We start from the raw sequence: 18,142 nt of genomic DNA on the forward strand, positions 1-18,142 counted from the left end.
TCTCATTCTTCCTATCCCTCTCATCCTCTACTACTCTCATTCTTTTATCTGTCCTCTATTCTTCCCCTCTTTTACCTCTCCTCTCATTGATCCTCTGTTCTTTCTTATAGTTTCTCTCTTCTATCCCTCGCATCATTCTTCTTCCTCTTTTCCTCCCCTTTTTACTCTTCCCTACTTTTTTTACCTCTGCTCTCATCCTGTATTTTTTCCATTCCATTCCTCTCTTCTCTTCTTATGTTCTCTTTCGTCCCTCTCTCCAGTAGATTCATGGAATTTGCTCGCGTGCGGTACTACGTTCATACAGCATAAACGCAAGAAAAAATGCGATCAATTCTTAAATAAACAAACCATGGTTCATAGGTCCGTGATATTATAAAAAGGATTTGTTATAAATTATATCTACGAGACCTGAATCCCTGTGGGTCCTGATAACATGTTCCGGTAAGTAAGACTGGTTAATGCGGTGCAGGTTTTATCCACTGAACTGTCACATGATACAAAAATGGCGACACTCGATGTCAGATTAAAAAAAGTCAACAAAGTTTACAAGGAAGGCGTAAGCTCGTTTAGTTGTGATGGCTTTACTTATACAATATTAAATCAAAGCTCTAGCTGCTTGCATTCAAGCAATCAGCTTTAAAGTTACAATTATTGATCTAAAATTTTAGTAGAATGTTACGCCAAATGCGGAGCAGACAACATTTTCCATTGGGAAAAACACCCCCTTGTGTCCAGCTTAAACATAATACAAAGTATCTTAACTAATATCTTAATGTAGACATAGTCATTCTAATATGCCGTCCATGCTTCTTTTTTAATGATGTTTAGCCAAGATTCAGCCTGGTCCAGGCTAAACATCATTAAAAATAGAAGCCTGGAAATGACTAAATGGGGACAGTGCATATAAAACGACAAATGCCTGAACAGAAAAAATCCACAATATGGATAAATGACTTTTTAAGTACCATGTAACTAATTGCAGTTTTAGAGTTTGAGTAGGTAATCAACAGGCGCCCGGCTAGCTCAGTTGGATAGAGCACTGTGTTAGTGTTCTGGCATTCTTGAGTTTGAGCCTAACACTGGGTGCACTTTTCTTCCCAGGTTTATTTTACTGGTGTCAGAAGTAAAAGCAGGAGTTCATGGATCAGCCTTAAAGGTTAATTTGGGGAGGAGTGTAGTTTTTGGGTGTAAGAACCGGCCGCCTTGTTAAATCAGTTGGTTCAAGTGCTAGAGTTCCGGCGGTCATGGGTTTGAGCCCCACACTGGGGCACACTTTTCCTCCCAGGTTTACGTTGTCCAGGGCCCAATTTCCTGAATAATCTTTAGTTCCTCATGACAGGATCAAGCTATGCTATGTGTTTTATTTTTGTTTGGTATAAATTGTATTATTTTTTCCTTGTAACAAGTTTTGAGACTTCTAGAGTAAAATATTTTATTAAGGGTAAATCCTGATACACTATGCTGTGGTTTATAAAATTGAGCTTAAACAGGTTATTTCAATCAATGATTCAACAACCGTGAATGCCAGCTGGAAGCCTGAATGAACCATGATTCATCAATCTGTTACATTTAGAGAAGTTAATGGGCCTGGTCCAACAATATATCCCATGCCTGTTTGACTAGCGTTTTTTTGTTTCATGGATGATAAGAGATCATGCATAAGCATTATTGCATCGTTTTATTTTGATATTATTGGTAATGCTAGAGCTACATTACAGGATGTTGTCGCAGGTGTGGTGATCATACAGAGCAAGGGGGATCTGGCTCACCAGGGCGTCACACTGTTAATGGAGGGCTCTGTCAACCTGCAGCTCAGCGCCAAGAGTGTAGGAGTGTTTGAGGCCTTCTACAACTCATTAAAGGTAACTCTTAAATCTAGGATGTTTGTTTTTTGACCCTCAGTTTTTACAATGTATGAAAGATCTGAAATTTGGGTTGTTACATTTTGAAGTAACACATATAGTTTCTCCACAATTATTTCAAACTTTCTCTTCACAACAATTGTGAAACAATATATTAAAACATTATCCTAATCATGCTCCTTGGCAAAATGCTACCGAAGAACTTGGGTACTCAAATAGAAACCAACTTTACTGCCTTAGTAACCACAATCAAATCAATTTATAATATATATCAGAAAAGGGAAAGGTTTCTTTTTATAATTGCTGTTGAACAATTGATACATGTATGAAACAATGACCATTATTACCCTTCCTCCCTTCAGCCAATCCTGTTACTTCACTACACACTTGAAGTGGCCAAACCTGGCAAGTTTCCAAATGGGAAAACAGAAATACCATTTGAAGTTCCCCTCAAGGCAAAGTCTAACAAGTCCCTCTATGAAACCTACCACGGAGTGTTTGTTAATATTCAGGTATAAATATTCATATTTTCTCTGTATTTTCAGCTCAATTATTCAAATATAAGCTGGGATTTGTTGTAATAACTCAATTTTTTTTTCATTCAATTGACTTGATAATTCACACAAATTCAGAAAATTAAGTTTAGACAACTCTGTATGATTCTCAATACTAAATATGACCCCTGATTGTATATCTCAAAAAGAAAGCGGTATGATAGTTGAGCATGCTGTCTGAGAAATCATTGTACGATGGAGGGTGTGTTTATACAGGTGTTTGTAATATTAAATGTAATTATACCCCTGATTCACAAAGTGAAGTGGGGCTATTCCTAAAGTAATCACACGCTGTCACGTACATTCGTGGAGTCAGTCTGTCCAGTTTTTGTATGGTCCATATCTTTCTCATTCATGGTCTGCATTTTAAAATTATTTGGCATACTGACACTTGGGTTTGCGGGGGTATTAGTGGGTTTGCGGGGTTATTAGTCACATTCTGTGATTGCTCTAGTTTTACATGACTGCTGATTCAACCTGGGTGTAACAATATTTGGGTTTCATATTCACAGGAGTATATACAAACTGTGCATATGTTTTTAAATTTAGAATCACTATCAGATGTAGTTGTATATTTTTGTCTAGCGCCAATTGAAAAATAGGAATGCTTGTCGGAAATGAGTATCAAAAAGTTTGATATTTAGCCGTATTAAGATGTTGTGATAAGTTGGCCACTCTATTACTAGTATTCCTTCAGCCATTTGTTCAAATATTTTACATTACAGTACCAGATAAAGGTGGACATGAAAAGATCGCTGTTAAATAAAGATCTCAACAAACAGTTGGAATTCATTGTGGAATACAAGGTAAGTATTTAGCCAGTTTGATTCATCTGAAGACACCTGAAAGCTTATCTGAATCACTCTGGACTGTAGACCCTAATACTGGTCTCCCCTGGTGGAGATTGAACCCACAACCTCTTGGATGAGAAGCAAACACCTATACCACAACACCACTATTACCTCTTAAGTATTTAGCCAGTTTAAATTGCTTCATCCATTGAGTCAAGACTTGTTTCGTGCCAGGATTATCTCCCTTCACCAATATTACTTTGACTTTTATAAGCAAAAAGAGCAAGTGCTGCTCTGGTAGATTGTTTGGTGGTCATGCTTAGAAAAAGAATTTTACATGTAGGCATATTTTTGTTTTGAAAACTTTATATAATTACTTATGAATAAGTTGTGACTCCAGAGTTCCTATATTGTTGGTCTAGAGGTTTTGTTTGATGACTGATATTAAATAAGTAATTTTACTTGTAAAGATATTATATAATTTTGCTTGACCCAGCTGAAAGAATGCTTTTATGTTATAAACTCTTATATTGTGCTCTTTTTAATAAGATCTATTCTTGTTACACAGGAAACAGAGGACAGGGCGAAGCCCAAGCCCATCAACTTCACAATCACCCCAGAGACTCTGACCAATCTTAAAGAGGTACAAATGTAACAACATTATAGCAGAATTCCCATGAGGTCAAACCACTGTGATATCAATATTCACAAGGCAGTTAGAACACAATTGAAAAAAGTTTTACCCTTCCCACAGTTTGTCGGGTAACTTGTTTTGAATTGACCCGAGCTCCCGGGTTTTGTCGCACAGAAATCTTAAATGACCTGAAATTAATGCATCATAATTTTGAGGTTAGAGTCAACCTTGACCATTGGCATGTCATGTGCAAGCGTCCATCTATGACCCAGTTGGTCAATAAGCTTTTGCTATCATACAGGAATGACATGTTGTTGTTTACCTATGTTTATACGCTTCATTATTGATAACTGTAGTTGTCTGTCAATGTTGGACTGATTGAAAAATCTAAAACCATGTTAAGTGTTGAAATGTCAGTACGAGTAATTCTTTAAGTAAGATCTTTAACTTTTGACTATATTACATATGTTTTAAGAGACTGAAACTAGTCTGACCACTGTTAATATTAAAACTGAATTTCACATCTTTAATATGTTCTCCACAAATGTGTTCTAAAGGTTAAACTGTTAACAAGTTGAGAGCTTTTTTAAAGAAGATAATGAAGGAACAAAGTTTTAATAATTTGTCCTTGTAGACTATTTATAGCTTGGCACAAATATGGGACAAACATGTGACATCTATTTTTATCTCACGCTTTACACTACCTGAGTGCAGGGTGTTATGGGAATTTTCACTATGAAAATGATTCCAGTTTCAAGTACTTTCACTTCAGAAAATTATCTCAAAAAAGTAATGTACACTATAAGCAAATTGTTAATAAAATTAGCATAAATAAAGTTCTTGTTTAATTATGCTACATTGTGCTCTTTTCACCAGGGGTTTGTTTCTTCCTCATGAGACATTTAACACAGTTAGTTCAGCACTGGTGGAATCTCTCCTGGGAACAAATACCTCCTAGAAATCTTGATTAAATATCTCCATTCTTAATTTAAGCAATGAAGAAAACATCTCGGTCAGTTTGTTTATTTTCCAGACAAATACTACGTCTATGTCCGATTATTGAAACCCCTTTGACTTGATTAATGTAGATACATGGTTTGTATTTCAGAAAGAGAAAGTACCCAAGTTCAAGGCACGAGGGAAGATAGATTCGTCACTGTTGTGTATCACCAAGCCACTTACTGGAGAGGTAACAGTTACAGCGGTGGAAACAGAAAGTTTCTAAGTGACATATCAGGGGTGGTATTCATAAAACATATCAAGTCATTTCTTAACTTAACTTTTCTTAAGTAAGTATCTCCTTTGTTATATGAAAAAAATAACTTATTAATACCTAAAATACTTTATATTTTCATTAGTTTTATGTTATATACATCCTTTATGTTAAAAACAATTATACTTCTCTTTAAATTTGACAATAAAATTTTTAGGAAATTGACTTAAGTTAAGGAGCTGTTTTATGAATACTTCCTCACAGCTACAGATTTATATACTTTTTACTCAAAGTGTATTGGACGCCAGAATGTTATTTTGTTAAGTGTATCATACACCTTGGTTTTATTCAATAAAGTGTAACAATGATTGTTAAAGTCTACGGGCACTTTGAAGTGCAAGCATACAGTACATTTATATTACATACAGTATAGACTTGATCCTAAATGCAGAAATTAATCGATTAAAAACACTGGGCATGACAAAGTCCATCAAGGAGGAGTTGAAGTGATTCTACATAGGTTTGGAGGCCATCTTATATTTGATCAAATTGGCTGTTTCCGAAATGGGTGTTTGTTGATCAGAGTAATGGTATGAGGTTATGACAAATTTTATTCATAGCCATACTAACAGATGTTTGATTTTATATCATAAATAGCACATTTTAAGCATATTTACCCTAATTACGATCCTTATTTGTAGCTCTGACATTTAAGAACAAGGTGGATAAAACCTTTTGTTTTCATCCCTTGCGATACAATTTGTATGCAGTTTTTCTCTTGTTTCCGATCATGGTGTTTGTAAGCTTGTTATCATCCAGTCTTTTTTAAATTTTGTATAACATTTTTAACTATTGACATAGACCATTGGGTTGTTCTCGTGGTAAGCTGTGTTATTGTTGTGCTCAAACTTTAACCATGGCCGTATATCAAAAACTGTTAAAGATATTCAAATGAAACTGGGTACACATGTTTCAAGAGACAACCTGCACATGTACACCAAGGCACACAACTCTGGCTTTAATAATTGTTCAATTATGCCCCTTGTAGGACAGATGAAAAGCAACAGACAAACATTCAACAGTGTTCTTGTAAAAGGTTAAGATATTGGCAAACCCAGGTTTAATGATTGTTGTATAGAAATTTGGGATGATTGTGCAAAAACTGTATTTTTTGCCATAGTTAGAAAACTAAAACAGATATTTACATTGTACATCTGAAAAATAAAGGTAAAATCATGGTACTTGGTAATGATGTTTTGTAGAAAGAATATACACTGATGAAGAAAGTGGGATTAGTATGGTAAAACTGTTTGTTGACTTGCATCTTATGGTTTAAAGAGATTGAGAAAGCTGTACGTGTGTTGCTGGTTTTATTTGCTTGCAGGGAAGGTTATCTGAAAGTGGTCACATAATTTGAATCCCTTTTTTAAATAGGGATTATTTTTATATACTTTTTGCAAATTGTTCAGAACATCGTTGAAGTAAGCAACATTGTAAAAATCATCTCTTAATAGTTTCAGCTCAGGAATTCTGTGAAAGGAAGTTTGGAAGTTAATTACTCCCTAAACATATGCCAAAACTCCCAAAATTGAATCTTTGGCAGTACAAAAACTTCCACTATTTTGAAAAAAACACTTCCAAAAGTGAAGGTCAGGTTGTTCAGAATATCAAAGCCTGATGTCAATGTCACTTTATGGCCATATTTTCAATAAGTCTGATGTAAAATGATTTTTTTTTTAATACACTTTTGTGAAACTCTTGTTACAAATTATTTATTATTATTAAATATTTTAAGTATCTATAATCTAGTTGGACAAAAGAGATATTTCCATATTTCAGAGGAAAACTCCCAATATTGATGTCAAGGTCAAGGAAGTACTACTACTTTATCAAAATATTTGAACCCATCAAAACATATTTCACTTTTGAATGTTGACAACGATGAAGTCTACAATGTTGTTAACTTAAGCAAAATTCTGAACAATCGGCCAAATATGTTTCATCTAAGTTTTAATTTGGGCAGATTTATGAGGCAAGGATAAGTCTATAGAGAGCCTTGTGACACTATTTCTCTATGTAGAACAAAATATATATGTACTGATACTACATCATACATCATACAAATACACTGGCTTCTGGCTTAAGCTGTAATAACAAAAAATATTTGTTTCATGTATGTATTTGATAATATGCCACAAACTTTGTTCTTCGGAGGCTGAATGGAATTGTGAGATAGGAGTAAAGTCTATCGATCAACTGATTCTTGTCAGCAAATCTGTAAATTTATCTCAAATATAAAAGAGTAATATGCATACATCTGAGACTCTTTTATTCCAGATAGTGTTGGAGAGTTGTGAGACGGGGGTCAAGTCTATCGAGATACAGCTTGTCCGCGTGGAAACATGTGGATGTGCTGAGGGGTTTGCCAAAGATGGTGGGTGATGCTTGTTGTTGGGTTTTTATGAACATGAATCAAATTCCAGTTGTTAGCTCATCAAAATTGAGATTTTTTTAGCACTAGTATAAATGCTATATATTTGTTTTTTGATATTTATACAAGCCTATGCTGGGATTTTTCAGCAAAAATTGTGAAAAAGGCCTAGCCATTTAATAATAAAAATTTTAATGCTAAAATGCTTCGAATTTGGAAAATCATTTAAGCTGATAGAATTAAGCACGTTTTTTTTTAAAGACTTTGGAGGAAGGTAAATTTAATTTAATTGTATCGAAAACATATTTTTCCAATGACATATTTTGTTCTGCAAGTGCATTACAGTATGACATGACAGTGTATCATAAGAATGTGATAAAACATGACATAAAATAATTCTGTATAATGAAAAAGTTAAGAGGTTTTCAAAGCAAACTATACGTGAATACATTTTTTCGTACATGCGTCTAAAAATACTATAAAATTTCGCAAACTTAGACCTGCTAAAAAAATCCCCCTGTATACAACCAAAATCCCCCTGAATTTTCAGCCTTTTGAACATATCCCCCTGAATGGTCTCCAGAAAATATGACATGTATGAAAATGTAATGCATGAATGCTTCATGGTATTTCAAGAAATAGCAGATTGACTTACAATTTGAAACAAACAGAACATCAGCACAAGCGATGATTGCATGATTTAAAAAAGAAAACTGTTTGGGGGAACAAATGTCTTCAAGCTGCCCTCAGATTGACAGTTTTGACATTTGTTTTTGTCTCAGAATCAGCTGATTTTGATATCAAGGCCTTCAATTCAGTCATAACTCATTCTCCCACCTCAGATAAGTAGATCGAATAATTTAACCATGCTAGATATTCTTATCTTGCCCACGGGGGAAGATAAAATGCCCGTATGGAACTCCTTTTTAATGGTCACCACATTATAATAACCTCTCACTTCAAATATCACCATAAAACAGTTTTCACGCACCATTCAAGAAATAATGCTTCATTTTCCTTAGAACTATGTAAAAAGACCGATTTGACTATTAACATTAACTGGATCACTGCTCGCGTATCCAAGACAACCACGTGCTATCGCATATCAATACGCAACTATTTTCACTAAGCACAAAAGAGTTCCAGCAAAAAATACATTTTTAATTATTTTTTTTTAACTGAGGTGGGAGAAAAAGCATCTACCATAGCCGATCGTGTAAGATGGTTTCATCCCGACCCTCGCGCAGGGTGTTTTGCGGAAACTCAGTAAACCTTATTTCCGCAAAACACCCTACGCTCGGGTCGGAATGAACCTATCTTACACTCTCGGCCATGGAAGATACTTATACACTAGAATGGATCTCATTTATTTTGGAAACTGCCATAGAAATAATTTTTCGTAAAGCATTTATAAGTAACACTTTTAGCCATAAAACATCAATTTTCAAACTTAAATATATAAAAAACTGTGATCTGACCTTTCGTCAGCAGTCTTTGTATCACTGGTTTCCAGACATTTACACAATAATTTGCTCATACAAAGACAAAAAAAAAGTTGTCACAACGGTTAATCTTTGAGTGTGCAGCTTTAAAATTTGAAACAAAAATGGTGGTTACAACAGAAGAAAATATTGGCGGGCCGCTCTGCTAAACTTCATGCTGGTTTGTTGATATTGAGGATTCCTAAAATTATACACAAACACTCATGTAGTAGAAAAATTAAGTCTCTGTCTTGGGCCAAAATGTTGCAAGAAAATGCATTTTATTCCAAGATATTATTATTCAAATAAGATCTTTTATTACGGTATGCCCCCCGGACGGGCCCGGAGGTAGGCATATTTAAATCGCACCGTCCGTTCATCCAGTTTTCTGTGTCTGGGCTGTAATTTTATCATGGAGAGAGGTAGTATCAAATTTGTTGGCTCATGTGTTTGGTACATGTATATAAAGGCGATGAGGCACATCCAAGACCAACGTAACCACCATGAAGGTCAAGGTCACACTTACAAGTTTATCATACGGAATGCTGCATATATGCACATAGATATAGTTTGTCATATCTGAGCTGTAACCTGTCATACATAGAGGGATTTTAGAATTACTTGGCACATTATACGCATAGATGTAGTTGGTCATGTCAGGGCTATATTCTGTCATACATAGAGGTATTTTAGAATTACTTGGCACATTATACACATACATGTAGTTGGTCATGTGAGGGCCATATTCTGTCATACATAGAGGGATTTTAGAATTACTTGGCACATTATACACATACATGTAGTTGGTCATGTGAGGGCTGTATTCTGTCATACATAGAGGGATTTTAGAATTACTTGGCACATTATACACATACATGTAGTTGGTCATGTCAGGGCTATATTCTGTCATACATAGAGGGATTTTAGAATTACTTGGCACATAATACGCATAGATGTAGTTGGTCATGTCAGAGCTATATTCTGTCATACATAGAGGGATTTTAGAATTACTTGGCACATTATACGCATACATGTAGTTGGTCATGTGAGGGCTATATTCTGTCATACATAGAGGGATTTTAGAATTACTTGGTACATGTGTTTGGTGCATAAAGATTACATGGAATGCTGTTTATATAGTCGTAGATAGAGTATCATAGTACAGGCTGTAAGTTTGTCATGCATTAAGGGATTTTAGAAGTACTTGACACATGTGTTTGGTACATTGAGATTAAATGGAATGCTGTTTATATGAGCACAGATAGAGTATCATAGTATGGGCTGTAACTTTGTTATGCACTAAGGGATTTTAGAATTACTTGGCACATGTTTTCAGTACATAAAGGTGACTTGCGTGATTTAAAGGTTGTTTAGTCCGGCCAAGTTTATGATAGCTTTTCCTAGATGTAGGCATATTAGTAATTGCATAATAAACTGAATTGGATCACACTTTGTGGGCATTTGTCACTTATTGTGAAAGCTCTTGTTACGATTAAAAGTGGGGTTACTTTCGAGGATTTGTAATTACCTTGTCCTGAATTTATTTTATTGGATCTGCACCGGAACCTCACATTTAATGGAGGAAACATCACTACTTATATAAGTGTATGGTACATTTACTGCTTTGTAGAGATTGTTTTTCACTCAAGGTTAGTTGTTACTCAAGATAAGATATTGTTAGCAGTCAGAGAAAGGGAGAGTGGGAGAGAAAGAGAGTGTGCTTGATTGAATAAAAAAAAGAGAGCAGAACTAAGAGGTTTCCTAAAATGTTATACAAATTTAAGCAGACAATGATAAGTTCAAGACAGTATAAGTCTTGATTGTGATTTGTGATCAAACTATTAAACATTCTGAAATTAACTATAACTGGATGTCTGAAGTGTGCTTTTACAGTTTATTATGTATTCAATTGATTTGCAAACTATGTGTTTTGTAAGGCTATGAAATAAACTTAAATATTGGTCTTTAATGACTAGTTTAACTTCACATCTTAGACGCATGGAAATCTTTTATTGTTTTGCTGATATTAATGTAAACTATTAATTCAACAGATGCAAATATGACAGTCTTTTAATCAGGGGACTGGTTTATCTAGAAAGAGGATCCTATTGAAGTTGGCAAAATTATAGCTTTTTGTGTCAATATAGATTGTTTTCGACTTGGGAATGAATGTGAGCCCTTACAGTAGGGCATCAAACCACTGTTTATCTTCGGAAATAAACCATTCACAACTATGTATTCAACAAGGAGCTATGAAATTAAGCAAAAAATACCATCTTGCTGTTGAATTTTCAAAGCAAGCCTCGTTACTCAAGTACTCGATCGATCGTCTGAGTACTCGAGTACCAAATCACTATTGAGTACTCAGAAAAAAATGAAAAAAATCTATAAAATTCCCCAAATACACGATTTACAGACGAAGTATCAGATTTAGTTAGTTGCCAAGAGGACAATTTATGGTCCCTCTAATCCCCGCTGTGTACACAACAATCAGCACTGATGTCAATTAGCGGAGTTTTGATAGCGGTACTTTCACCTACACAATTCTATTGTTTACCAATTAGAGACCCATTGCCAAACATTGGACGCTAGTGATCGAACGAGTAGCGACCGTTACCAGCATTGATTTCTTAATGGGCATATTTTAACTATTTTTGCAATGATTATAACAATTGATTGGTTGATATCTTAAATCAAGAATTATGAATATTAATTAGTTAATCAACATTAATACAGTACAAAGTAATTCGTTCATTATTTTTATGTATGCTATTAATTTTCATTCATTGTAATTCTGATTGTTGTTCATTATAAATCTCAATTATCTAGACGCTCGAATAAAATCCGGGTTTAACTTTCCAGTTATATTGTAGCTAATTTGCAGTGCAGACTTATTTATGAAACATAAAAGACAAAATTAAAAGCCTGAAACAACATTTGTTTCCCTTTTATTTAATTTTCTGTTAAAGTACATAATGAAAGTCAAATTTAAGACGAAAATGACCAATATTACGACCAACGCACAACATACATGATGAATGATACATGTATACACGATCTTGTCTTTCCCGAAAACGAATTAATTTTTTTCCGAGTAATCGAGCACCCGAATACTCGATCCAAAGATTGTCGGAGTACTCGAGTACCAATTTTACTACTCGTTGCCATCCCTACTATTAATGTAATATTGGTTTGCAGATGATAACTGAATGATGGATAATTGGCGGCTGTTTTACAGTATGTACCATGAGGCTACATGGATTCAGAACATCCATAAATATTCTAGCAAACTGAGACAAAATGCGTGGTTTAAACTGACCAGATCTTCAGGATATCCCCTTGTCCCTTCATCCGGCCAACACAATTGCTTTATGTACCAATGTTTCAGTAACGATGATGAAGACCATCCAGATAACAGATGGCACCATAATGCTTTGCTTTGCAAGCCTGGTATTAATTATCTTACCTTGTCTTTTCAACCGCCCAAAACAAACAATTCATGTATGGATTTTCAGTGATGGAGATACAGAACATCTAGAAAGTGGCTGCATAATTGGTGGTTAAGCTATTCTGATTTTCATGATCTTTCCTCATCACTTCATCCACCTTATGTTATATGTACACATGTTTCAGCGACGGAGATTCAGAACATTCAGATAGCAGACGGTGACATAATGCGCGGTTTGCCGATCCCAATCTTCATGATCTTCCCTCGTCTCTTCACGTGTCCAACACTCACAACCAGCAACTTCAAAGTCGGTCAGTTAAATTTTATTTGTTTTGTTTTCCAAAGCCTTGATGTTGTTGTCTGACAGCAGTTGCATCAGCGTTGCTTTGCAAAATCTTAAATCTTTGCTCTTACTCGAATAATGTTGATTATATTGAAATGAAACTTGGTACACATGTTGCTGGGGAAAAATCTTACGTTTACATAGTACGGCCTAAACTCATGCTTTAGCAACTGCTGAATTATGTCCCTTATGTGACTGAAAAGAAAACATGCATTGGGTTTGCTCCATCATGCTCAAGTGAACGAGTTGATTGATTGTGGCGAGCGTTCAAGCACTTTACTCGTAGTGAACAATCTCCCTCTCGCACCCTGGCAACCATCAACTATGTTTATTAAATTATACTTAATTGATTACTCGACAGCAAAAACAAAGCAGAATGTAGATGAAAAGTGCCTTGATCTCTAAAAGGTTTTATCAGGTTAGAGTTTGACATTTAAAAGTTAATGTAGATGGGCTTAATGCTCAATTTAGTTGCTGAAACAATTTTTTTTTATTCTAATTAGATGTCATTGCTATGGTCATCTTATATTGCTTTTGAGATTACCTGCATTATCAAAGCTTCTTCAACTGCTATCGCATGCAAGTTTTGAAAAGGCATAAAGGGCACGGGACTCCCTGGAAGGCGATATAATTATTAAGTCAGCAGCTTTATAAAATGACGTAGCTATGGAACTATCCAGATGTCATTCATAGAAGATTCCGTATCATTTTCGATTCATAGTTGCTTCTTTGGCATCCATCCAACCACCTGATGGAAATTTATTGCACCTTTCGGAAACCACACTTTTCTTTAAGGCAAGTTGGGGATGTGACAGATCCACAGGGGAAAAACAAGGCAATGAAAAGATCAATTTACTTGTGGTCTTTTCAAATGCAGTCTAATGATATAGAACCAGTATTCTGAATAAGTCTCTGCTCCGAATCATTAGTGAATAATTACATGTTTAATCAAGTGTTACATGAGAAATTATAGCGACAGAAGAAGTTTTATCACTTGATGTTGCTTGTTCCTTAGTGTTATACAACCATTAGGTACTTTCTTATATAAAGCTAGTGTCATATAACTTGACCTCAACGTCATCTTGCCCTTCTTATTTAGCTTCAAACCTTCTACTAAAAAATGAATACAATGTCCATTTCATAAGATAAAAATGATCTTACAATGGATGCCATGTAATACCAACTTTTATTTGAAACTTGATAGGAAAATGTTATAAAGCTCACCATATGCTCGCTTTATAGGTTTTCTTAAACTTCTTTCATAAATATTTGTATTAAGGTAAGCCAACCATCATTAGGATGCAAAGAATTGTGTTCGTACATTTTAGATAATTATTTTACATCGAGATTATTTTGAAGCATAATTATATTGATTAACCATTGTATTGTTTTTGCATAGATGACATTTTCTTATAACACCATAATGAAGCTAGTAAGATGTATGAAAGGGAGGTAATCAAACAAGTTTAACTAAGATTTTAGAGCGGTTTTATTAATTTGTTTCTTAAGTATTATAATATCTATATAAAAAAGGTCTCATCAAAAACTTTCAAAAAATTCAAACTTAGCATTTTGTAACTTTAAAATGAAAAACTGATGAAGGCTGAAATGTTTTAAGATATTAAATTTAACGTGTTTTGTGTTTGTGTGGTTTATTTTATTCTTAACTTTAAAATGGAACTTTACCAGTCGCAATTTTTGTATTAATAATGAATGGATTACCTTAAATGGCAACTTATGTAAGATCCTATATATATAAAAGCACAATCTTTTTTGTTGCCATCAGAAAATAAAGATTATGACGACTTTAATAGAAAATTTGAAGTCTGGGGCCTGTTTCAAAAACGATTTTAGTTACAAAGGGAAATTATCCTTGTGTCATATTTTGTATTTGTATTTATTTGTAACTACTGAATTTAAAGTAGTTTTTAAGTTGAAAACGCACCTGAGGAAACAAAATCAGTTAATAGGTAAGGTTGCCAACCGTTATGGTCCTATACAGATTTAGTATTTTTGGAATTATGACTAAAATCCTTTATTAGTGGTCAACATTTATATTTTGTCCAATGAGAAGGCAGTATTTCCCAAGCTTTCCAATACTCAGAACATTTATTTCAGTAAGTCAGCAGTCAGCCATAATTTATTTTAATCAGGTGAAGCGGTAGTTATCAACAGTGGCTGGTCCAGTTATCGAGTATTTTACTCAAACTATTTATACAAAATAAATTAATATGTGACTGGGTCGCTTAAATCCATTTATTTTAGTAAGTACCTTCTAACAATCTTTAATCGTTACTTAACAACAGGCCCCTGGAGATGAATGTCGATACTTGACGAGTCATCTTCGTAAACAGGAAGAATAATTATTGTGGTTAAAATATGACAGTGTTGAAATTGTCAGCAGACAATAAATTGTTTCGTAGTGTTTCCTTCTTTCACAGAAAGTTCAGACTCAATTAATATAAGATGTACTTGTGGTTCTGTCATTAAAGACATTCTAAGCTTGTCCTCTTTTGGAAGAAAAGGCTGGAGGTATAAGAATATTTGGCATTGGTGTATTCAGCATGCAAAACTTTAACCTGGTGCCCTTTTCAATTATGAAATCGTTAGGCTTAAGATCGTAAATTTCCAGGTGTAACCTGGCTTTTATTGTAAACTGCGTTCCAATACAAATATTGTAGGAACTTTAAGGTATCATACAGATTTTGCGTGTTCTTTCTTAAGCTTCATAAGGTTTTAGACTAAAAGAGCTTATTGAAATCGGACCCTGGACAATAATGACAAAAGTGTTCAAGAAATTCATATGAAACTTTGTACAAATGTTGCTAGAGACAATACTCACATGTGTAAGAAGGGCCATAACTCTGGCATTAATGATTGAGTTATGTCCCTTTTCGAATGAAAAATCAACAGATATGAGTCAGCATTAACTCCAATGCACTTTTGTTTAAAACTTGAAATAATGGACTTCTTTTTATATTCAGGATTTGAAGTGAACATAATTTTAATGTATTCTTTGTGTTTTTCAGAGTTTGAAGTGAACGTTGTCATAATCTTTCAAGATGACCACTTGGTGACAGAAAACTTTCCAATAAAACTCACAAGATATTAGTGGCACATAGTGACACGTTCCTGTTATAAAAACCAGTTTGTACTTCCAAATGTTAGGGTCATGGACTTATTCTGTATTGTAAGTTGGTGCAGAAGGATGTGTTTGAGAAGAGTTAGCTGTGCTGGAACAATTGCTTTAAGTCGTGCAATATGTTGTTCATGTGTGCAAGTCACTTATGTAAAATATCATATTTATAATAAACTTGATTTATATGAAGTGTTTTTTTAATATTAAAAAATCAAAATATAGGGGTTGAGGATGGTTAAGTGGATATTGTGTCAGCCACTCACCCAAGAGGTTGTGGGATCTAACCCAACCAGTTGTACCTCCTCATGGCCTCTCAAAAAAGGGGGGGGGAGTGGTTTAGTGGTATAGGTGTTCAACTCTCACCCAAGTGTTAATGAATTAGAATGATACCCACCAGGGGTATTTTCTTATGGCCTACTTAAAATGGATGAGAGTGGTCAAATGCTAAATGTGTCCTCCTCTCAACCAAGAGGTTGTGGAACCCAACCAGAGGTACTTTGAAGTTTCTCATGGCCTTTCAATTAGGGGAGAGGGTGGTCTAGTGGTGCAGGTGTCCACCTCACACCCAAGGGGTTATGGGTTCGAACCTAACCAGAGGTACTTTGAAGTTTCTCATGGCCTTTCAATTAGGGGAGAGGGTGGTCTAGTGGTGCAGGTGTCCACCTCACACCCAAGGGGTTGCGGGTTCGAACCTAACCAGAGGTACTTTGAAGTTTCTCATGGCCTTTCAATTAGGGGAGAGGGTGGTCTAGTGGTGCAGGTGTCCACCTCACACCCAATAGGTTGCGGGTTCGAACCTAACCAGAGGTACTTTGAAGTTTCTCATGGCCTTTCAATTAGGGGAGGGGGTGGTCTAGTGGTGCAGGTGTCCACCTCACACCCAAGGGGTTGCGGGTTCGAACCTAACCAGAGGTACTTTGAAGTTTCTCATGGCCTTTCAATTAGGGGAGAGGGTGGTCTAGTGGTGCAGGTGTCCACCTCACACCCAAGGGGTTGCGGGTTCGAACCTAACCAGAGGTACTTTGAAGTTTCTCATGGCCTTTCAATTAGGGGAGAGGGTGGTATAGTGGTGCAGGTGTCCACCTCACACCCAAGGGGTTATGGGTTCGAACCTTACCAGAGGTACTTTGAAGTTTCTCTTGGCCTTTCAATTAGGGGAGAGGGTGGTCTAGTGGTGCAGGTGTCCACCTCACACCCAAGGGGTTGCGGGTTCGAACCTAACCAGAGGTACTTTGAAGTTTCTCATGGCCTTTCAATTAGGGGAGAGGGTGGTCTAGTGGTGCAGGTGTCCACCTCACACCCAAGAGGTTGCGGGTTCGAACCCTAACCAGAGGTACTTTGAAGTTTCTCATGGCCTTTCAATTAGGGGAGAGGGTGGTCTAGTGGTGCAGGTGTCCACCTCACACCCAAGGGGTTGTGGGTTCGAACCTAACCAGAGGTACTTTGAAGTTTCTCATGGCCTTTCAATTAGGGGAGAGGGTGGTCTAGTGGTGCAGGTGTCCACCTCACACCCAAGGGGTTGCGGGTTCGAACCTAACCAGAGGTACTTTGAAGTTTCTCATGGCCTTTCAATTAGGGGAGAGGGTGGTCTAGTGGTGCAGGTGTCCACCTCACACCCAAGGGGTTGCGGGTTCGAACCTAACCAGAGGTACTTTGAAGTTTCTCATGGCCTTTCAATTAGGGGAGAGGGTGGTCTAGTGGTGCAGGTGTCCACCTCACACCCAAGGGGTTGCGGGTTCGAACCTAACAAGAGGTACTTTGAAGTTTCTCATGGCCTTTCAATTAGGGGAGAGGGTGGTCTAGTGGTGCAGGTGTCCACCTCACACCCAAGGGGTTGCGGGTTCGAACCTAACCAGAGGTACTTTGAAGTTTTTCATGGCCTTTCAATTAGGGGAGAGGGTGGTCTAGTGGTGCAGGTGTCCACCTCACACCCAAGGGGTTATGGGCTCGAACCTAACCAGAGGTACTTTGAAGTTTCTCATGGCCTTTCAATTAGGGGAGAGGGTGGTCTAGTGGTGCAGGTGTCCACCTCACACCCAAGGGGTTGCGGGTTCGAACCTAACTAGAGGTACTTTGAAGTTTCTCATGGCCTTTCAATTAGGGGAGAGGGTGGTCTAGTGGTGCAGGTGTCCACCTCACACCCAATGGGTTGCGGGTTCGAACCTAACCAGAGGTACTTTGAAGTTTCTCATGGCCTTTCAATTAGGGGAGAGGGTGGTCTAGTGGTGCAGGTGTCCACCTCACAC

The 18,142-nt window shown here is 36.3% G+C and overlaps 1 protein-coding gene across 1 annotated transcript; it reads left to right on the plus strand.

Annotated features, from left to right (window-relative positions):
- The first annotated feature begins 475 nt into the window (after nt 1-475).
- On the plus strand, nt 476-16,081 carry LOC128236098 (vacuolar protein sorting-associated protein 26C-like). Its single transcript, XM_052950951.1, has 9 exons — nt 476-556; nt 1,719-1,862; nt 2,225-2,374; nt 3,142-3,222; nt 3,776-3,850; nt 4,950-5,030; nt 7,392-7,488; nt 12,600-12,725; nt 15,787-16,081. The coding sequence occupies exons 1-9, from the start codon at nt 503-505 to the stop codon at nt 15,867-15,869; spliced, it is 891 nt and encodes a 296-aa protein (XP_052806911.1). The 5' UTR covers nt 476-502; the 3' UTR covers nt 15,870-16,081.
- Nucleotides 16,082-18,142: the final 2,061 nt, after the last annotated feature.

The sequence above is a fragment of the Mya arenaria genome, chromosome 5 (assembly GCF_026914265.1).
Source record: "Mya arenaria isolate MELC-2E11 chromosome 5, ASM2691426v1".
Taxonomy (NCBI): domain Eukaryota; kingdom Metazoa; phylum Mollusca; class Bivalvia; order Myida; family Myidae; genus Mya; species Mya arenaria.